This window comes from Trematomus bernacchii, unplaced genomic scaffold (assembly GCF_902827165.1).
Source record: "Trematomus bernacchii unplaced genomic scaffold, fTreBer1.1, whole genome shotgun sequence".
Lineage (NCBI taxonomy): Eukaryota > Metazoa > Chordata > Actinopteri > Perciformes > Nototheniidae > Trematomus > Trematomus bernacchii.
Genome location: NW_022987839.1, coordinates 3256038 through 3272632, shown reverse-complemented (window position 1 = coordinate 3272632; position 16595 = coordinate 3256038). Strand labels below are relative to the sequence as shown.

The 16595-nt window shown below is 40.8% G+C and overlaps 2 protein-coding genes across 2 annotated transcripts; one reads left to right on the top strand and one right to left on the bottom strand.

Annotated features, from left to right (window-relative positions):
* The first annotated feature begins 802 nt into the window (after positions 1-802).
* On the top strand, positions 803-4497 carry LOC117500201 (geranylgeranyl transferase type-2 subunit beta-like). Its single transcript, XM_034152979.1, has 4 exons — positions 803-838; positions 1340-1447; positions 3233-3430; positions 3747-4497. Exons 1-4 carry the CDS (start codon positions 836-838, stop codon positions 3963-3965), a joined length of 528 nt encoding a protein of 175 aa, XP_034008870.1. The 5' UTR covers positions 803-835; the 3' UTR covers positions 3966-4497.
* A 747-nt stretch (positions 4498-5244) lies between these two features.
* Positions 5245-15417, bottom strand: LOC117500097. The gene is made up of 3 exons (XM_034152797.1): positions 13263-15417; positions 10695-10770; positions 5245-6960 (listed from the first exon to the last, which is right to left on the bottom strand). The coding sequence occupies exons 1-3, from the start codon at positions 14918-14920 to the stop codon at positions 5296-5298; spliced, it is 3399 nt and encodes a 1132-aa protein (XP_034008688.1). The 5' UTR covers positions 14921-15417; the 3' UTR covers positions 5245-5295.
* Between the last annotated feature and the right edge of the window lie 1178 nt (positions 15418-16595).

Sequence of the window (16595 nt, the reverse complement as noted above, 5' to 3'; positions counted from 1 at the left end):
AACAAACTCCCAGCAGCTTCACATCTGATAATCACCACCGGACAGGTCAGGAATTATATTCTATTCTATTTTATTTGTAGTGTATGAGTTTGAGATTGTGCACTATATACTCAACATGTTAGGTACAAACCATTTACGGTTAAACAGAAAAGGTTCAAATCCCCTGTTACCTGTAAGAAAACTAAAGCACAGAATTGTTAAACAGAGGATTGGCATTCATATCATCTGACACCATATCTGTCTGCATGCCATATCCCGCATTAACCACAGAGTAGCAGCGTTGCCTCTTAACCCATTCATATACCACCCTTTATGTATACAGTCTATGATTCCAGCAAATTAAACTAAAAGCATTAGATTCCTCACTAAACTGTGTTCCTCAGATCAGGGGAATGTTTTATGAGTGGCATTAAACTGCAGTGTGATCTCATGTGAACTTCAGGCATGTGGTTTGGGTTGAGGTGAGGTTAAGTATAAAGTAGCATAAAATGAAAGCACTGAAGTAAAGTACACACGTCAAAAAAATACTCAAGTAAAATACTTGAGTAAATGTACTTAGTTACTTTCCACCACTGACCACCACACAATAAAGACTGTAAGTTAACACCACCATGTGCAATGTATAATATCCACTCATGTAACACCATTGTACATGTGTGAAACGAAAAGGGATTTTGTATTGTTATATCTAATTCCAAAAGCATCCAAGTGATTTTCTCCTGCATAATCCCGTGTCCCCACTAGGTGGCGGTAATGCGCATCTTAACCAGTTTGACAGCCACCAAAAAGAAAACAGAAGAAGAAGAAGTAGCCTGATCATGCGAACATCTCCAGAATGGTAACTGGTTATCATGTTGTAAATGTCATCGTTACTCAGCTTATTTGCATATAACAATACAGCCGAAATGCATTAACATGTCCACTTATCTCCGTTATGTTCAGCTTTAGCGTTACATTGACAGCTTACCTGTGAAAACAGCTAACTTAAGTAAAGTGGTTAGTATCAGAGTTAGCATGTAGCTCAATGATACCAAAACAACTGCAATTTTCACTAATTTTGCTACATAATATTAGTCATTTTCAGGCTTGACACGCAGGTTGTGGTTGTATATCATTGAAACAAGGTCATTTAGAAAATGTCCCATGTTTAAAATATATAATACACTCTAGTATGTCATATATTCATTGTCTTAAGTTTCTTTTGAGATTTTTAGGTTATTATTTGTATATTTTCTTTGTTTATGTTTGCACCACCATACACCAAAGCTAATTCCTTGTTTATGTAAACGTGTAAAACACTTGATTCTGATAAGTATTGTGGTGATGTGTTCAATGTCAGGGTACCCAAGTGAAAGATGTCATCATTCAGCCTGACGCCCCCAGCTCTCTGCTGCTGGACAAACATGCAGACTACATCGCGGCCTACGGCTCCAAAAAGGATGACTATGTGAGTAAAAGACACTTTTGTAGGATTAATTGATGTTTTTTTAGGAGTGTATCTTTTAGTTCCCAGGGTAATATGTTCCCCAAGTGTATTTTATTTTTATATGAAGGCTTTTTTGGCCATTGTTAAATATTCAATATATGTTTTTCATGGTCAATAAGTTGAAATCACCCACCTTCAGCTAAAACCGATCTACTCTTTGAAACATACACCATCAAATGTGCAGATATACCACAGCATGTCAACAATTCTTCTTGTCATATTCACTCATTCATCTACATAATATGACTTTACTCCGCATCGGTTTTGACCCACCATTTTTTTTCCTTTGGGCGTTTATATTTCCAAAGTGGCTGAACATATTTTGACTGTAATAACTGCATTAAAAACTCTCACTTCAATTTCCTTGCTTGATCTGTGAATGGCCTTACCAACCTCTTCCAACATTGTTAAGTAAAGAGAATAATGCTAAGGCTAGTCTTGGAACCAAGGAACATTCATTCTGGAAAAAAAACACTTAAAATCTCCTAAGATTGTCTTTACCACAGACCAGGGATTTAACCAAAAACCCATAAAAGATCCCATAGATTTTGAGATGAGGGACCCATAAGTGCAATAATGCTGACTCATTCCCGGGTTTTTGGACTCATTCCTGCTGCACTGTTTATCTTTCCTGTTTGTTTGTGTTTGTCCAGAGGCCTGTACTACGAAGCCGGATTTTCGCTTAGCCGGCTGACTTCAGGGAAAACTCGGGCTTTCCGGTCCTGCGACGCTGGTTCTCTTTTTAGCGGGCTAGATCTCCATGGTAACTTATGCTGAGCTGCTAACCTCCTCGGGAGGAGGTTAGGTTGCAGGCTAAGAGATCAACTCAGTGAAAGCACCGCCTGCTGACCAATCAGAGCTCCGTGTGCGGAGTTTAAAGCTATCAAGTCATATTACAGGATAGAGGAAATACAGAAAAACTGCCGTTGCAGGAAAGACGGCCGGCAAAAATCAACTGACTGTGTGAACGTGAAAATGAATAGAATATCCCCTCCCATCTTCAGAGCAATCTGACTATTATAACATTAGCGTTAAGAAAGCTTACTTAAATATCTGCCACAACATAAGTAACCGGATCAGAGTAACATTAAGTACAGTCCGCGGCACTGTGAGTGCAGACGGCGATGTGTCCCATTATCATTCATATCATATCACATCATAATGTATCATATATTTCCTTATTTGAGTCAGCTTCTTGAGCCGTATCTGGCCGTGCAACACTCACAGTGTCACATACTGTATGCAGAAGTATTATTTTAAGCAGCACATTAAGTTGACGAAACACTCGAGTCAAATGTAATTAAAGTCAGATCCACTTGTGTCTTAGACGGGGCAGTGATATCATAAACCTGTTAATGTACGCATTCAAACGCTTTTTCTTTTACCAGCTGTATTCACCTTGCAGCTATGTGGCTTTTATCCTGGATAAAGTGTTTAAGTCATGGATGTTTGAAGTTTAACTTCTTCATATTTGACTAATATTAAAGTTCACTTTTCATTCAGGAAGTATGACGCTGCGCTGTCAGTGCGCTTGTCCATGTTTGTGATTGGTCGAATGCTCCAAATACCACCCCTTTCATGTGAACGCGCACCTAACTAGATAGGACACGGCTGGCTTGAGCGATCCACTTGATAACCAGCGTCGTAGTACAGCTTAGCGAGAGCGCGTATGTTTTGGATTGGGCCAACCGGCTAACTCAAACATATCCAGGTTAGGAAAATCTGGCTTCGTAGTACAGGCCTCAGGAGTACACGCTGTCAGAGTACCTGCGGATGAGCGGCATCTACTGGGGGCTGACGGTGATGGACCTGATGGCGCAGCTGCCCCGGATGAACCGGCCGGAGATCGTAGACTTCATCAAATCCTGTCAGCACGAGTGTGGAGGCCTCAGCGCCAGCATCGGACACGACCCCCACCTGCTCTACACCCTCAGCGCCGTGCAGGTGACTCCTCAGACAGCCAACAGGAAATGTGACAGATTGCTAAACCTATTCTTGTTTTTCTCATCAACTTCTGTGGATGAGAGAAGTTGGAAATGTCGCCAACAAACGAAAACAATAGTATGCTTTGCTTTGATTCAAAGTTGATGCAAGCAGACATTTTAAGTATGTCTTAATGGATTTAGTTCCTGGAGGACACACAGAACTATACAATAATTTAGTTTCTTAAAGATTGTATTCATCTTCCTCTTTCTCTCTCTCTAGCAGCCTCAGTACCCAAATCCTTTCAGTCTATTTACTGTTTTACTCCTTTCTTCAGATCCTGTGCTTGTACGACAGTGTGGATGCTCTCGATGTGGACAAAGTGGTGGAGTACATCAAAGGGCTGCAGATAAAGATGCCAAAGCAGGAGATGCTGAACAGGAGACAGTTTCAGGCAGATCTAGCATCCTCTCTCATCCTGGTAACAATGCTTTTCTGCTTTTCTGAAATACAGAAGAGGATTAGGACCACATGTGGATTTATCTTTTGGACCTGACCAAAACTGATTTTTTCTTTTGAGTAATAAATCAAAATTCTTACTTAAATCTCATATCTATGAAAACTAATTCTGAAGGTTTTCATGAAAATAAATAAAATATATTTTAAGAAAAAGTCAGATTTCTGAGATTTTCTTAAAAAAAAATTGAAAATCTGAATTTCTTTTGTAAAAGAATATTTTTGTTATCAGAATTCTGACTTTCACTAGTAAAGAACATGTTGAGGTCTGACCAAAGTCATTTTTTTCTAACTTTAATCTCAGATTTCTGTAATTTCATTAAAAAAAAGGAATAAAATATATTTATTCTGAATTCTGAGATTTTCAGAAAAAAAATGTTCTTAAGAAAAAGATTTATTAAAAATATTCTGAATTCTGAGTTGTTTCTCAATATTCTGACTAAAATCTTGAAACATAAAAAATATCACTTTAGTTCAGATCTCACATTTCTCCACATGTTCCTAACCCTCTTCCATAGACGTTTCGTCCTCTCCATTCTTTGGTGTAAATAAATGCACTTGTGTTCACTTTCCCCCCCGACTCTCTCAATGTTATTTGTTGTCGTGTGTTACCGTCTCCTTTTTTGTCCTAGAGCTTATTGGGGACGTAGCAGTAAAACAAGAACTACATGTATTAAAAATTCAACTCAACTTAGTGCAGCTTCACTGGAGAGGAGAGATCATTCATTTTAAGATTACAAACAAAGACTGAGATTTTCACTTGTGTCCTCTTAGCTCTTTTATTAACAAGAAAAACTCCAACATTTTATTTTGTACAGACATGTAAATGTGGCACTCATCTCACATCTTGAACATAGAAACACAATTTATTACAAACTCAACCTGTTAGCTTTTCTTTGAATGTGTTTTATTTCCTTCTTCAAACTTTCATTGATGCATTCAACACATTGAGACTTAGTCACAAATAAAAGACATTTAGAATAAAATATCTACAATGAAAGAAGCTCTGGTGCTTTCTCTCTCTCATGCTTTACAAGAGAAACAACAACATACAAATACATCAATATCGATATTCAACAAATATTTAGAGCAAAGTTTACATTTCCATGCAGAGAAATATGAGTTGAGGTTAACAGAAATCCTCCTGAGCAGTGACAGCCTCCATGGCTAAACAGACACAGGAAGGAGCGCCGCCTAAAGAAACTCCAACATCTACAGAACAACTCAGGAGAAGATGTTAAAGCACATCCCATAATGTTTGATTGACAGCTGATCTCTGTGCAGTGAAGACATGAACAATCAGCTCTCAGCAACAATGATGGACACACAATGAGTTTAAGAAGTAGAAGAGTTCCTCAAATGACTTCAGGCTATTTCAGTTTACAAAACTCAGCTGTGGCTCCATCATAAAGCCAAACACCAGCATGTAGCGGCTGAGTGAATGTGGTCTGGACTCTGTGGAGGAGAGTCATGGTTTCAGAGATGCTGTAGAAGGACAGAATACCTGCTCTGTGATCCAGGTACACTCCTACTCTGGAGGACTGAGGACCTGAGACGGGAGTTTTGATACTGTTGTAACGAAATGAATAACTGTTTTGTTTACACTCTAAGGACCCAGATTTGTCATTGAGTCCAAATCCACATTCATCCCCCCACCCTGCTCTGCTGATATTCTTGTATGCGACTGCAACACGAACTTCTCTCCCTCTCCACTCCACCTCCCAGTAACAGCGTCCAGTCAGACTCTCTCTACTCAGGACCTGAGAATAACCAGTGAATCTGTCTGGGTGACTAGAATAAGACTGTTGTTGTTCCATGAATGTTGCTTTTCTGCTCCCCTCAGATAATAACAGATATGTGTGTGCTGTGTTTGGATCCAGAGTGATCTCCTGTGAATATTTGAAGAACCCAGCTCTGGTGGTGGGCTCTGCTGCTGACAGTAAAACATCCACTTCAGTCGGTGAGACGTTTGTCCATTCCTCTCTCAGGACGTCCTGTAGTTTGTCTCTGACTGCTGACAGGGCCGCCGTCACGTCCTCAAAGTAGCTCAGAGGACGGATGTTGATGCTGGATGAGTGTGTAGGTTCACTGAGGGCTGACAGTGAGGGGTAGCTGTGCAGAAACTGGTTGTGATCCTCTGTGTGAGACAGCAGCTTCAGCTCAGCGTCTCTCCTCTTCAGCTCAGAGATCTCCTGCTCCAGCTTCTCCTGAAGCTCTTTGACTCGACTCACTTCCCTCTTCTGCTGGGATCTGACCTGCTGCTTCACATCAGAGCTTCTTTTCTCCATGAGACGGATCAGCTCAGTGAACATCTTCTCACTGTCCTCCACTGCTTTATCAGCAGAGCCATTGACGGCCTCCACCTCCTGCTGAAGCAGCTTCACCTCCTTCTCTCTGTCCTGGATTCTCTGCTGGATGTTTAGTCGACTCCCCTCCAGCTCTCTCTGCCTCTCAGTCCTCTCTGCTGCAGCAGACACTGTGTCGTGGCCTTTGTGTTCGTCCACAGAGCAGAGATAACAGATACACTGCTGATCAGTGCGGCAGAACATCTTCATCACCTCGTCATGACGAGAGCAGATGTTCTCCTGGAGCTTCTTGGAGGGCTCCACCAGCTTGTGTTTTTTAAACGTAGCTGCGTCATAATGAGGCTGGAGGTGTTTGTCACAATAAGAGGCCAGACACACGAGGCAGGACTTACAGGCTCTAAGTTTTCTCCCAGTGCAGACATCACAGGCCACATCTTCAGCTCCAGCATAGCAGTGATCAGCAGGAGCAGCTTGGAGTCCAGTCTTCTTCAGCTCCTCCACTAAAGCTGCTAACATGGTGTTTTTCAGCAGGACAGGCCTCGGTGTGAAGCTCTGCCTACACTGAGGGCAGCTGTGGATCTTCTTCTCATCCTCTCCATCCCAGTGGGCTTTAATACACTTCATGCAGTAGCTGTGTCCACAGGTAGTCGTCACCGGATCCTTCAGTAGATCCAGACAGATCGAACAAGAGAAGGTTTCCCGGTCCAGCTGAACTCCTTTCTGCGCCATTTCACCTCTCAGTAGCAGCGAGTGTCTGAGTTTCACTTCCTGAGAGCTGAAACTATGTGAGCTGTGATCTGAACAGGATGTGTGTGTGCAGTGAATGTGGCCTATCAGCTCTTGTACTTTACCCACATGTTGGTTACACCCATCCCCCTCAGTGTGGATCTAAAGGGGAGGAGCCAGGAAATACAGAGTGGAGCTGGCTGTGTCTGAGAGCAGGAAGAAGAGGGAGGGCTACATTTGAAAACAGTCTTCAGCTGTAAAATATTTGTTTTAAATTCAGGCTTTTGTAGCACACAGCTCCACACTCATGGTGGCAGTGGTGAAAGAAGTACTCAGATATTCTACTAAAGCAAAAGTAGAAATACTACAGGGTAAAAATACTCTGTAACAAGTAAAAGTACAAAAGCATTGGTATCAAAATATACTTTAAGTACCAAAAGTAAAAGTACTCCTTATGCATAATGGCCCTTTTCAGAATCGTATATATATATATATATATATATATATATATATATATATATATTGAGTTACTATAATGATTATTGATGTGTTTTATCACAGTTAGTAAATGTAGAGCTAATTTGAGCAACTGTATGTCCTGCTGCTGGATATCTTATCCTATAAATATCTGTCAAAGTGTATTTAATAACTGATTTATATTTTGAATTATCTACTAATCTATATCTAACTAGTAACTAAAAGCTGTCTAGTAGAAGTATAAAGCAGCATAAACTGAGACATATTGGCATCAAAAAATAGTTAAAGTACCAAAAGTAAAAGTACTTACTGCGCCCAATGTCCCATTTTAGAATCTTATATTGAATTACTGGATTCTTTCATTTTGTTTACGTTAATGTGTTCATCACAGCTGTTAAAAGTGGAGCAACGTTCACTTTATATACTGCTGCTGGATATTTTATAATAATAATAATAATAATATATCACTGTTTATTCATATTTTGTTTAATCTAATCATTTGTATTTGTAAAGTAACTAGTAACTCATTTTGTCAAATAAATGCAATGCTTTCTGCGGTCATGACTACTTCACTTTGACTGTGGTCTTTTTTCAGCTCTTTAATGAATAAGAAAACCCCCTGCAGTCGTATATTTTCCAGACCTGAGGTGGTTTACAAATATCTCCTGAAAATGAATTCACAAGGCAGTAAAAACTGAAAATCCATGCTTTTTCCTCATGACTTCTTTCAGTCAGGTAACACAGTATCTGGGATGCATTGTCTTCAAACTGTTAACTCTGTATGTAAGGACTCCACGGTGCAGACCCATGGAGAGAAATCAAGTGTAGTGATTGTCTCTGGTGCTCCAATGTATAGTAAATGCTCTTCAGCCCCACCCTTGGAACAAACTCCCAGCAGCTTCACATCTGATAATCACCACCGGACAGGTCAGGAATTATATTCTATTCTATTTTATTTGTAGTGTATGAGTTTGAGATTGTGCACTATATACTCAACATGTTAGGTACAAACCATTTACGGTTAAACAGAAAAGGTTCAAATCCTCTGTTACCTGTAAGAAAACTAAAGCACAGAATTGTTAAACAGAGGATTGGCATTCATATCATCTGACACCATATCTGTCTGCATGCCATATCCCGCATTAACCACAGAGTAGCAGCGTTGCCTCTTAACCCATTCATATACCACCCTTTATGTATACAGTCTATGATTCCAGCAAATTAAACTAAAAGCATTAGATTCCTCACTAAACTGTGTTCCTCAGATCAGGGGAATGTTTTATGAGTGGCATTAAACTGCAGTCTGATCTCATGTGAACTTCAGGCATGTGGTTTGGGTTGAGGTGAGGTTTCCGCAGCCAACTTGGGGCCCCAAGCGACATTGTGAGATGAGGCCCCCCCCCCCACCCCACCGACAGGAGTGAAACCATTTTTTTGGAAACAAAGTACTTTGCAAATATAATTCCTGTTTATTATTGTTATCAACACAGTTACTTTTTTATACAGTGAGGTAAATGGTAAATGTGCATGTATGTCGTTCAGTATGCGTTTACAGGTGAATACGTCTGCATTTCCTGCCAAATACTAGCCTCAAAAAGATTAAAATATAATTAATGCAAATAAACTACTTCTACTAATAATCATAATCATAATCAATTCAATAATATAAATACTATATTGTTTTATTATAATATAGTTGTAATATAGTCAAGACAAAACGTGCTTATTACATGCTCAAAAACTGATATTTCTTAACCTGTTAAGCCCGAGAGACCCCGGTACCGGTGCACTGCCGCAACATCTTTCTACTTTCTTGTTTATTTCCAGTCTTTTTTAATCGTTATTGTACAATGCCATGTCTTTTATGCTGCTGCAACACAACAATGTCCCAAATTGAGATCAATAAAGTACTATCTTATCTTATCTCTTATCTGAACCCAATGGCCGCCCAGTCAGTGATTATGTGGACATCGAGCCCCAACCAAATAAACACACCAAGCCCCGTGACAGGTATCGCTGGCTGAAAAGATATTTGATCAGTCCCAATACTGATTTCTCTGCTCCAGATATCACAGAGGATGTCATTTCTGCAAAGCTCTAAAGATGCCAAAGCAGGAGATGCTGAACAGGAGACAGTTTCAGGCAGATCTAGCATCCTCTCTCATCCTGGTAACAATGCTTTTCTGCTTTTCTGAAATACAGAAGAGGATTAGGACCACATGTGGATTTATCTTTTGGACCTGATCAAAACTGATTTTTTCTTTTGAGTAATAAATCAAAATTCTTACTTAAATCTCAGATCTATGAAAACTAATTCTGAAGGTTTTCATGAAAATAAATAAAATATATTTTATTTTATATTTTATTTCTGAGATTTTCTTAAAAAAAATTGAAAATCTGAATTTCTTTTGTAAAAGAATATTTTTTTTATCAGAATTCTGACTTTCACTAGTAAAGAACATGTTGAGGTCTGACCAAAGTGATTTTTTCCTAACTTTAATCTCAGATTTCTGTAATTTCATTAAAAAAAAGGAACAAAAAAATATATTTATTCTGAATTCTGAAAAAAAATGTTCTTAATCAAAATAACACAAAACAACAGAATTTCTTTGACTTTAAAAGTGTTTAATATTTTAATGCTGCATCTAGATTCATCACCTTGACTTTTAACATTACAACTGTGCACTTTGACGACTGACGGTAACCTCATTAGCATCATAATTGATGCTAACTGTGATCAAGTGTTTGTTTACTGTTTTCGTTTTCTCTGTGAACGGTCTGAAGCCAAAGATTTCTTCTATTATTGTCCTTTTTTTATAATTGGAAGTAAAGAAACTTGTAATTCTGGAGCTTTTTTGTTGTTTAAAGTGCAACACAGCAGCTTGACGAAAGTATATTTTTCCACTCTGCGCCGATTTGTTGTTTTCACCTGTAAAAGGGGGCGGGGCTGTTTGACGCCAGCAGCGACGCACTGACGTCATAGGACAGTGACGTCATCTATGCGATGGAAGAACGATGACGTCATAGGGATCTACTTGCTTCTACTATTAGAACATTTGTGTTCAGTGAGACACTTTTGAAGACAGACACTGAGACAAGAATTAATTAATTTTATTCCATATTCAAAACAGACAAATAACCCGTGATAGCCATGGTGTTCCTTTGTCTTGGTTATGTTGTGGGCACTTATGTCACAAAGGGAGTGAAGGATTTTCTGAACCCTCGTCCTCCCACAGCGACCCCGTTCAACCAGCAAAGACCTGAGCATCATGAATTAAGAAGAGGAGAAAGCTCAGGAGAGGAGTTGGAGGAGGTTGCTCCAGTTTCCCGGACTTGCTGTTGTCACCGACACAACAACTGGCCTTTCACACAAGTCTGGAGAAATGCTCCCATTAGCACTTTCCTCCCTTGTGTCCAGGGTGGTCAGGGAACACAACAGGTTCATCAAAGTGAGGCTGTCAGGTTGCTCAGGCTCCCTTGGATGCCTCAGCCACCTCAGACCCCAAATGGAGGTGGACTTCCTCTACTTGAACAGCTGAGAGCTCACATCACATACATGATTGGAAATAGATATGTGATAGGAGGAGTTACTCTTTTAGGGATTGCAGTCATTATTCCTTTTGCTCGAAGAAGAATTTTTGGTAGTTTTGCGCCGTTGGTAGGATCTACAACTGTATACAGAATAGGAGGTGTTAGTCCTAAAGTACCAGACGTTTTTTCATCTATTTATTCTGTGGCATATAGATGGATAGTCGCTGCTGCGCCCAAGGTACTGAAAGGATTTTCATCTGCATGTTCAGGCGCGAGGCGAAGGATAGTTGCCGTTGGTCCTGAGCTGATAGGAGCTGCTTCAGTAACATTGTCAGTGGCCAAATCAGGGATTGCAGTCGCTCTTTCCTTGATACAATTTGTTGGCCTGTGCATTAACCACACATTAGTCTTAGTTATTGGGGCAGCACTGCTGATGGTTTCCTTCATCATGTACTCGCTCGTTTTTATAAGTCAAGACGTTTTCAACTTCTTAGTGCTCTGTGGACTGTTCTACATGAGAAGGCCTGCTGGATACCGTGTAGGCATAATGGTGCAAACCCTCAGACATCCAGAGGATCCAAACATTAACATCAGAAGGAATGTGTTCTTTCTTTATTACAATGAGCATGCTCCACGATTTAACCAGCAAAGAAACGCCTTTTGGGTGTAGATCCTGCTGCAGTGTGGCCCTATGATCATACGGGTGGGGGGGGGGGGGGGTGTTTAAAATAGAAAACTGAAAGTGAGCATTATTATTATTATTTTTATCTCTCACACCTGACATTCACAAGTAAACACACACACACACACACACACACACACACACACACACACACACACACACACACACACACACACACACACACACACACACACACACCTGCTGTCTTTCTGCTGACACAACCTCAAACTCATACCTGAGTTCTGTTGTGTTGTCTCATCGATACAAACGCCTCGCTTTATACTCTTACATTACACTCAAAACAAACAGAAGAACAGAAGCTCAATGTTCCCTGTGTGACTTTAACATTTACAACGTGACGCAGGAGTTCCTTCCCTGTTCCGGTCAGACCGGTCTGACATCAAACTGCTGCTGGTGGAGAAACGGCTCACCAGCCTCCATCCTCCGTTATTTATTTCCTGCTACATCTTAGCAAGAGATGCCTTTTTCATTTTGTACAAGTATACCTTTTTCAGCTCTGGTTTCAATGTCCTCCCGGCTTTATGGTCTAAAAAGTGTTGCAGCAGTTTACATCGCTCTCTGAAGAACAAGAAGACATTTATTTTACCTTTTATTACTTTAAACTCAATGCTTACATTTAAAATGTAAAAACTACGGTGGCCGGTAGGTAGGTGCAATCGCGCTACATCGGCCCAAACACTTGGAGTAACGTGCTGCAGCTTCAAAAACGATGAAACATGTTAACAGCAATGTGCCAACACACATGTGAATGAAGAGAAATCTACACCAACCTGACGAAACGTGAGCAGGGTTACTAAAAGAGCTGCATCAGCTAAAAGGCTTTCACATGTTTTTCTGAAAATACATGAGAAAATCTGAATTTATTGCATTTTTCTTGATCCTCCAGATAAATACAATATTTATAAAAAAATTCAAATATCTTGTTTCAGAAAAATAATTTAATAATATTTTTATTATTAAAAACAAAAGACTGAGATTTTCACTTGTGTCCTCTTAGCTCTTTTATTAACAAGAAAAACCCCAACATTTTATTTTGTACAGACATGTAAATGTGGCACTCATCTCACATATTGAACATAGAAACACAATTTATTACAAACTCAACCTGTTAGCTTTTCTTTGAATGTGTTTTATTTCCTTCTTCAAACTTTCATTGATGCATTCAACACATTGAGACTTAGTCACAAATAAAAGACATTTAGAATAAAATATCTACAATGAAAGAAGCTCTGGTGCTTTCTCTCTCTCATGCATTACAAGAGAAACAACAACATACAAATACATCAATATCGATATTCAACAAATATTTAGAGCAAAGTTTACATTTCCATGCAGAGAAATATGAGTTGAGGTTAACAGAAATCCTCCTGAGCAGTGACAGCCTCCATGGCTAAACAGACACAGGAAGGAGCGCCGCCTAAAGAAACCCAAACATCTACAGAACAACTCGTGAGAAGATGTTAAAGCACATCCCATAATGTTTGATTGACAGCTGATCTCTGTGCAGTGAAGACATGAACAATCAGCTCTCAGCAACAATGATGGACACACAATGAGTTTAAGAAGTAGAAGAGTTCCTCAAATGACTTCAGGCTATTTCAGTTTACAAAACTCAGCTGTGGTTCCAGCATAAAGCCCAACTCCAGCATGTAGCGGCTGAGTGAATGTGGTCTGGACTCTGTGGAGGAGAGTCATGGTTTCAGAGATGCTGTAGAAGGACAGAATACCTGCTCTGTGATCCAGGTACACTCCTACTCTGGAGGACAGAGGACCTGAGACGGGAGTGATGATATTGTTGTAACGAAATAAATAACTGTTTTGTTTACACTCTAAGGACCAAGATTTGTCATTGAGTCCAAATCCACTTCCACTCCCTGCTCTGCTGATATTCTTGTATGCGACTGCTACAGAAACGTCTCCCCCTCTCCACTCCACCTCCCAGTAACAACGTCCAGTCAGACTCTCTCTACTCAGGACCTGAACATAATTAGTGAATCTGTCTGGGTGACTAGAATAAGACTGATGTTGTCCCATGTATGTTGCTTTTCTGCTCCCCTCAGATAATAACAGCTGTGTGCATGCTGTGTTTGGATCCAGTGTGATCTCCTGTGAATATTGTAAGAACCCAGCTCTGGTGGTGGGCTCTGCTGCTGACAGTAAAACATCCACTTCAGTCGGTGAGACGTTTGTCCATTCCTCTCTCAGGACGTCCTGTAGTTTGTCTCTGACTGCTGACAGGGCCGCCGTCACGTCCTCAAAGTAGCTCAGAGGACGGATGTTGATGCTGGATGAGTGTGTAGGTTCACTGAGGGCTGACAGTGAGGGGTAGCTGAGCAGAAACTGGTTGTGATCCTCTGTGTGAGACAGCAGCTTCAGCTCAGCGTCTCTCCTCTTCAGCTCAGCCATCTCCTGCTCCAGCTTCTCCTGAAGCTCTCTGACTCGACTAACTTCCCTCTTCTGCTGGGATCTGACCTGCTGCTTCACATCAGAGCTTCTTTTCTCCATGAGACGGATCAGCTCAGTGAACATCTTCTCACTGTCCTCCACTGCTTTATCAGCAGAGCCATTGAAGGCCTCCACCTCCTGCTGAAGCAGCTTCACCTCCTTCTCTCTGTCCTGGATTCTCTGCTGGATGTTTAGTCGACTCCCCTCCAGCTCTCTCTGCCTCTCAGTCCTTTCTGCTGCAGCTGACACTGTGTCGTGGCCTTTGTGTTCATCCACAGGGCAGAGATAACAGATACACTGCTGATCAGTGCGGCAGAACATCTTCATGACCTCGTCGTGACGAGAGCAGATGTTCTCCTGGAGCTTCTTGGAGGGCTCCACCAGCTTGTGTTTTTTAAACGTAGCTGCGTCATAATGAGGCTGGAGGTGTTTGTCACAATAAGAGGCCAGACACACGAGGCAGGACTTACAGGCTCTCAGTTTTCTCCCAGTGCAGACATCACAGGCCACATCTTCAGCTCCAGCATAGCAGTGATCAGCAGGAGCTGCTTGGAGTCCAGTCTTCTTCAGCTCCTCCACTAAAGCTGCTAACATGGTGTTTTTCAGCAGTACAGGCCTCGGTGTGAAGCTCTGCCTACACTGAGGGCAGCTGTGGATCTTCTTCTCATCCTCTCCATCCCAGAAGCCTTTAATACACTTCATGCAGTAGCTGTGTCCACAGGAAGTCGTCACCGGATCCTTCAGTAGATCCAGACAGATCGAACAAGAGAAGGTTTCCCGGTCCAGCTGAACTCCTTTCTGCGCCATTTCCCCTCTCAGTGGCAGCGAGTGTCTGAGTTTCACTTCCTGAAACCTGAAACTATGTGAGCTGTGATCTGAACAGCGTGTGTGTGCGCAGTGAATGTGGCCTATCAACTCTTGTGCTTTACCCACATGTTGGTTACACCCATCCTCCTCAGTGTGGATCTAAAGGGGAGGAGCCAGGAAATACAGAGTGGAGCTGGCTGTGTCTGAGAGCAGGAAGAAGAGGGAGGGCTTATCAAACTCTGACTCATTCCAGCAGGAGGAGCAGACACTCTGAACTGTTTCCTCATTCACAAACGGAGCCTCGCTTACAACTTGCCCTACATTTGAAAACAGTCTTCAGCTGTAAAATATTTGTTTTAAATTCAGGCTTTTGTAGCACACAGCTCCACACTCATGGTGGCAGTGGTGAAAGAAGTACTCAGATATTCTACTAAAGCAAAAGTAGAAATACTACAGGGTAAAAATACTGTGTACCAAGTACAAGTACAAAAGCATTGGTATCAAAATATACTTTAAGTACCAAAAGTAAAAGTACTCCTTATGCATAATGGCCCTTTTCAGAATCGTATATATATATATATATATATATATATATATATATATATATATTGAGTTACTATAATGATTATTGATGTGTTTTATCACAGTTAGTAAATGTAGAGCTAATTTGAGCAACCTTATGTCCTGCTGCTGGATATCTTATCCTATAAATATCTGTCAAAGTGTATTTAATAACTGATTTATATTTAGAATTATCTACTAATCTATATCTAACTAGTAACTAAAAGCTGTCGAGTAGAAGTAAAGCAGCATAAACTGAGACATATTGCCATCAAAAAATAGTTAAAGTACCAAAAGTAAAAGTACTTACTGCGCCCAATGTCCCATTTTAGAATCTTATATTGAATTACTGGATTCTTTCATTTTGTTTACGTGAATGTGTTCATCACAGCTGTTAAAAGTGGAGCAACGTTCACTTTATATACTGCTGCTGGATATCTTATAATAATAATAATAATTATATATCACTGTTTATTCATATTTTGTTTAATCTAATCATTTGTATTTGTAAAGTAACTAGTAACTCATTTTGTCAAATAAATGCAATGCTTTCTGCGGTCATGACTACTTCACTTTGACTGTGGTCTTTTTTCAGCTCTTTAATAGCCGCATTCACACCGGAGTACTTTTCACCGTACTTTTCGCGTTTAGTTCCGTTGGTACCCCTTATGTCGCGTTCACACCAAAAATTGTACTTAATCTCGGGTACTTTTACCCCCATTTTTAGAGCCGGCTGAGAGAGCATACTTTCCTGAGGGTGAAAAGTGCCCCAAAAGTGCCCCAGTGCTGATTGGCTGGGCGAATTGCAAACCACGCCCGTACAACTGTGAAAATGATGTGTGGAGACGCCATTGTTTTCCCTCGCTACAAAATCCCAACGCACCGACGGAGCGTTGGGTTTGTTTTTGAAAGCAGTTATGGCAAGCATCAAGAAATGATGAGGAGGTGTCGGCGCTTCTGGAGATCTACGCCGAGGACGCGACCCAGGGAATGCTACTGAAGCCAGTTCAGTAGCTTTCACTCGACCTGGGAATCGTGCACAGCGCCACGGCACACACCGGCTAAAAATAAAGAAACTCGGGCAGGACTACAAACGGCGGATTCAGTGGCCAAC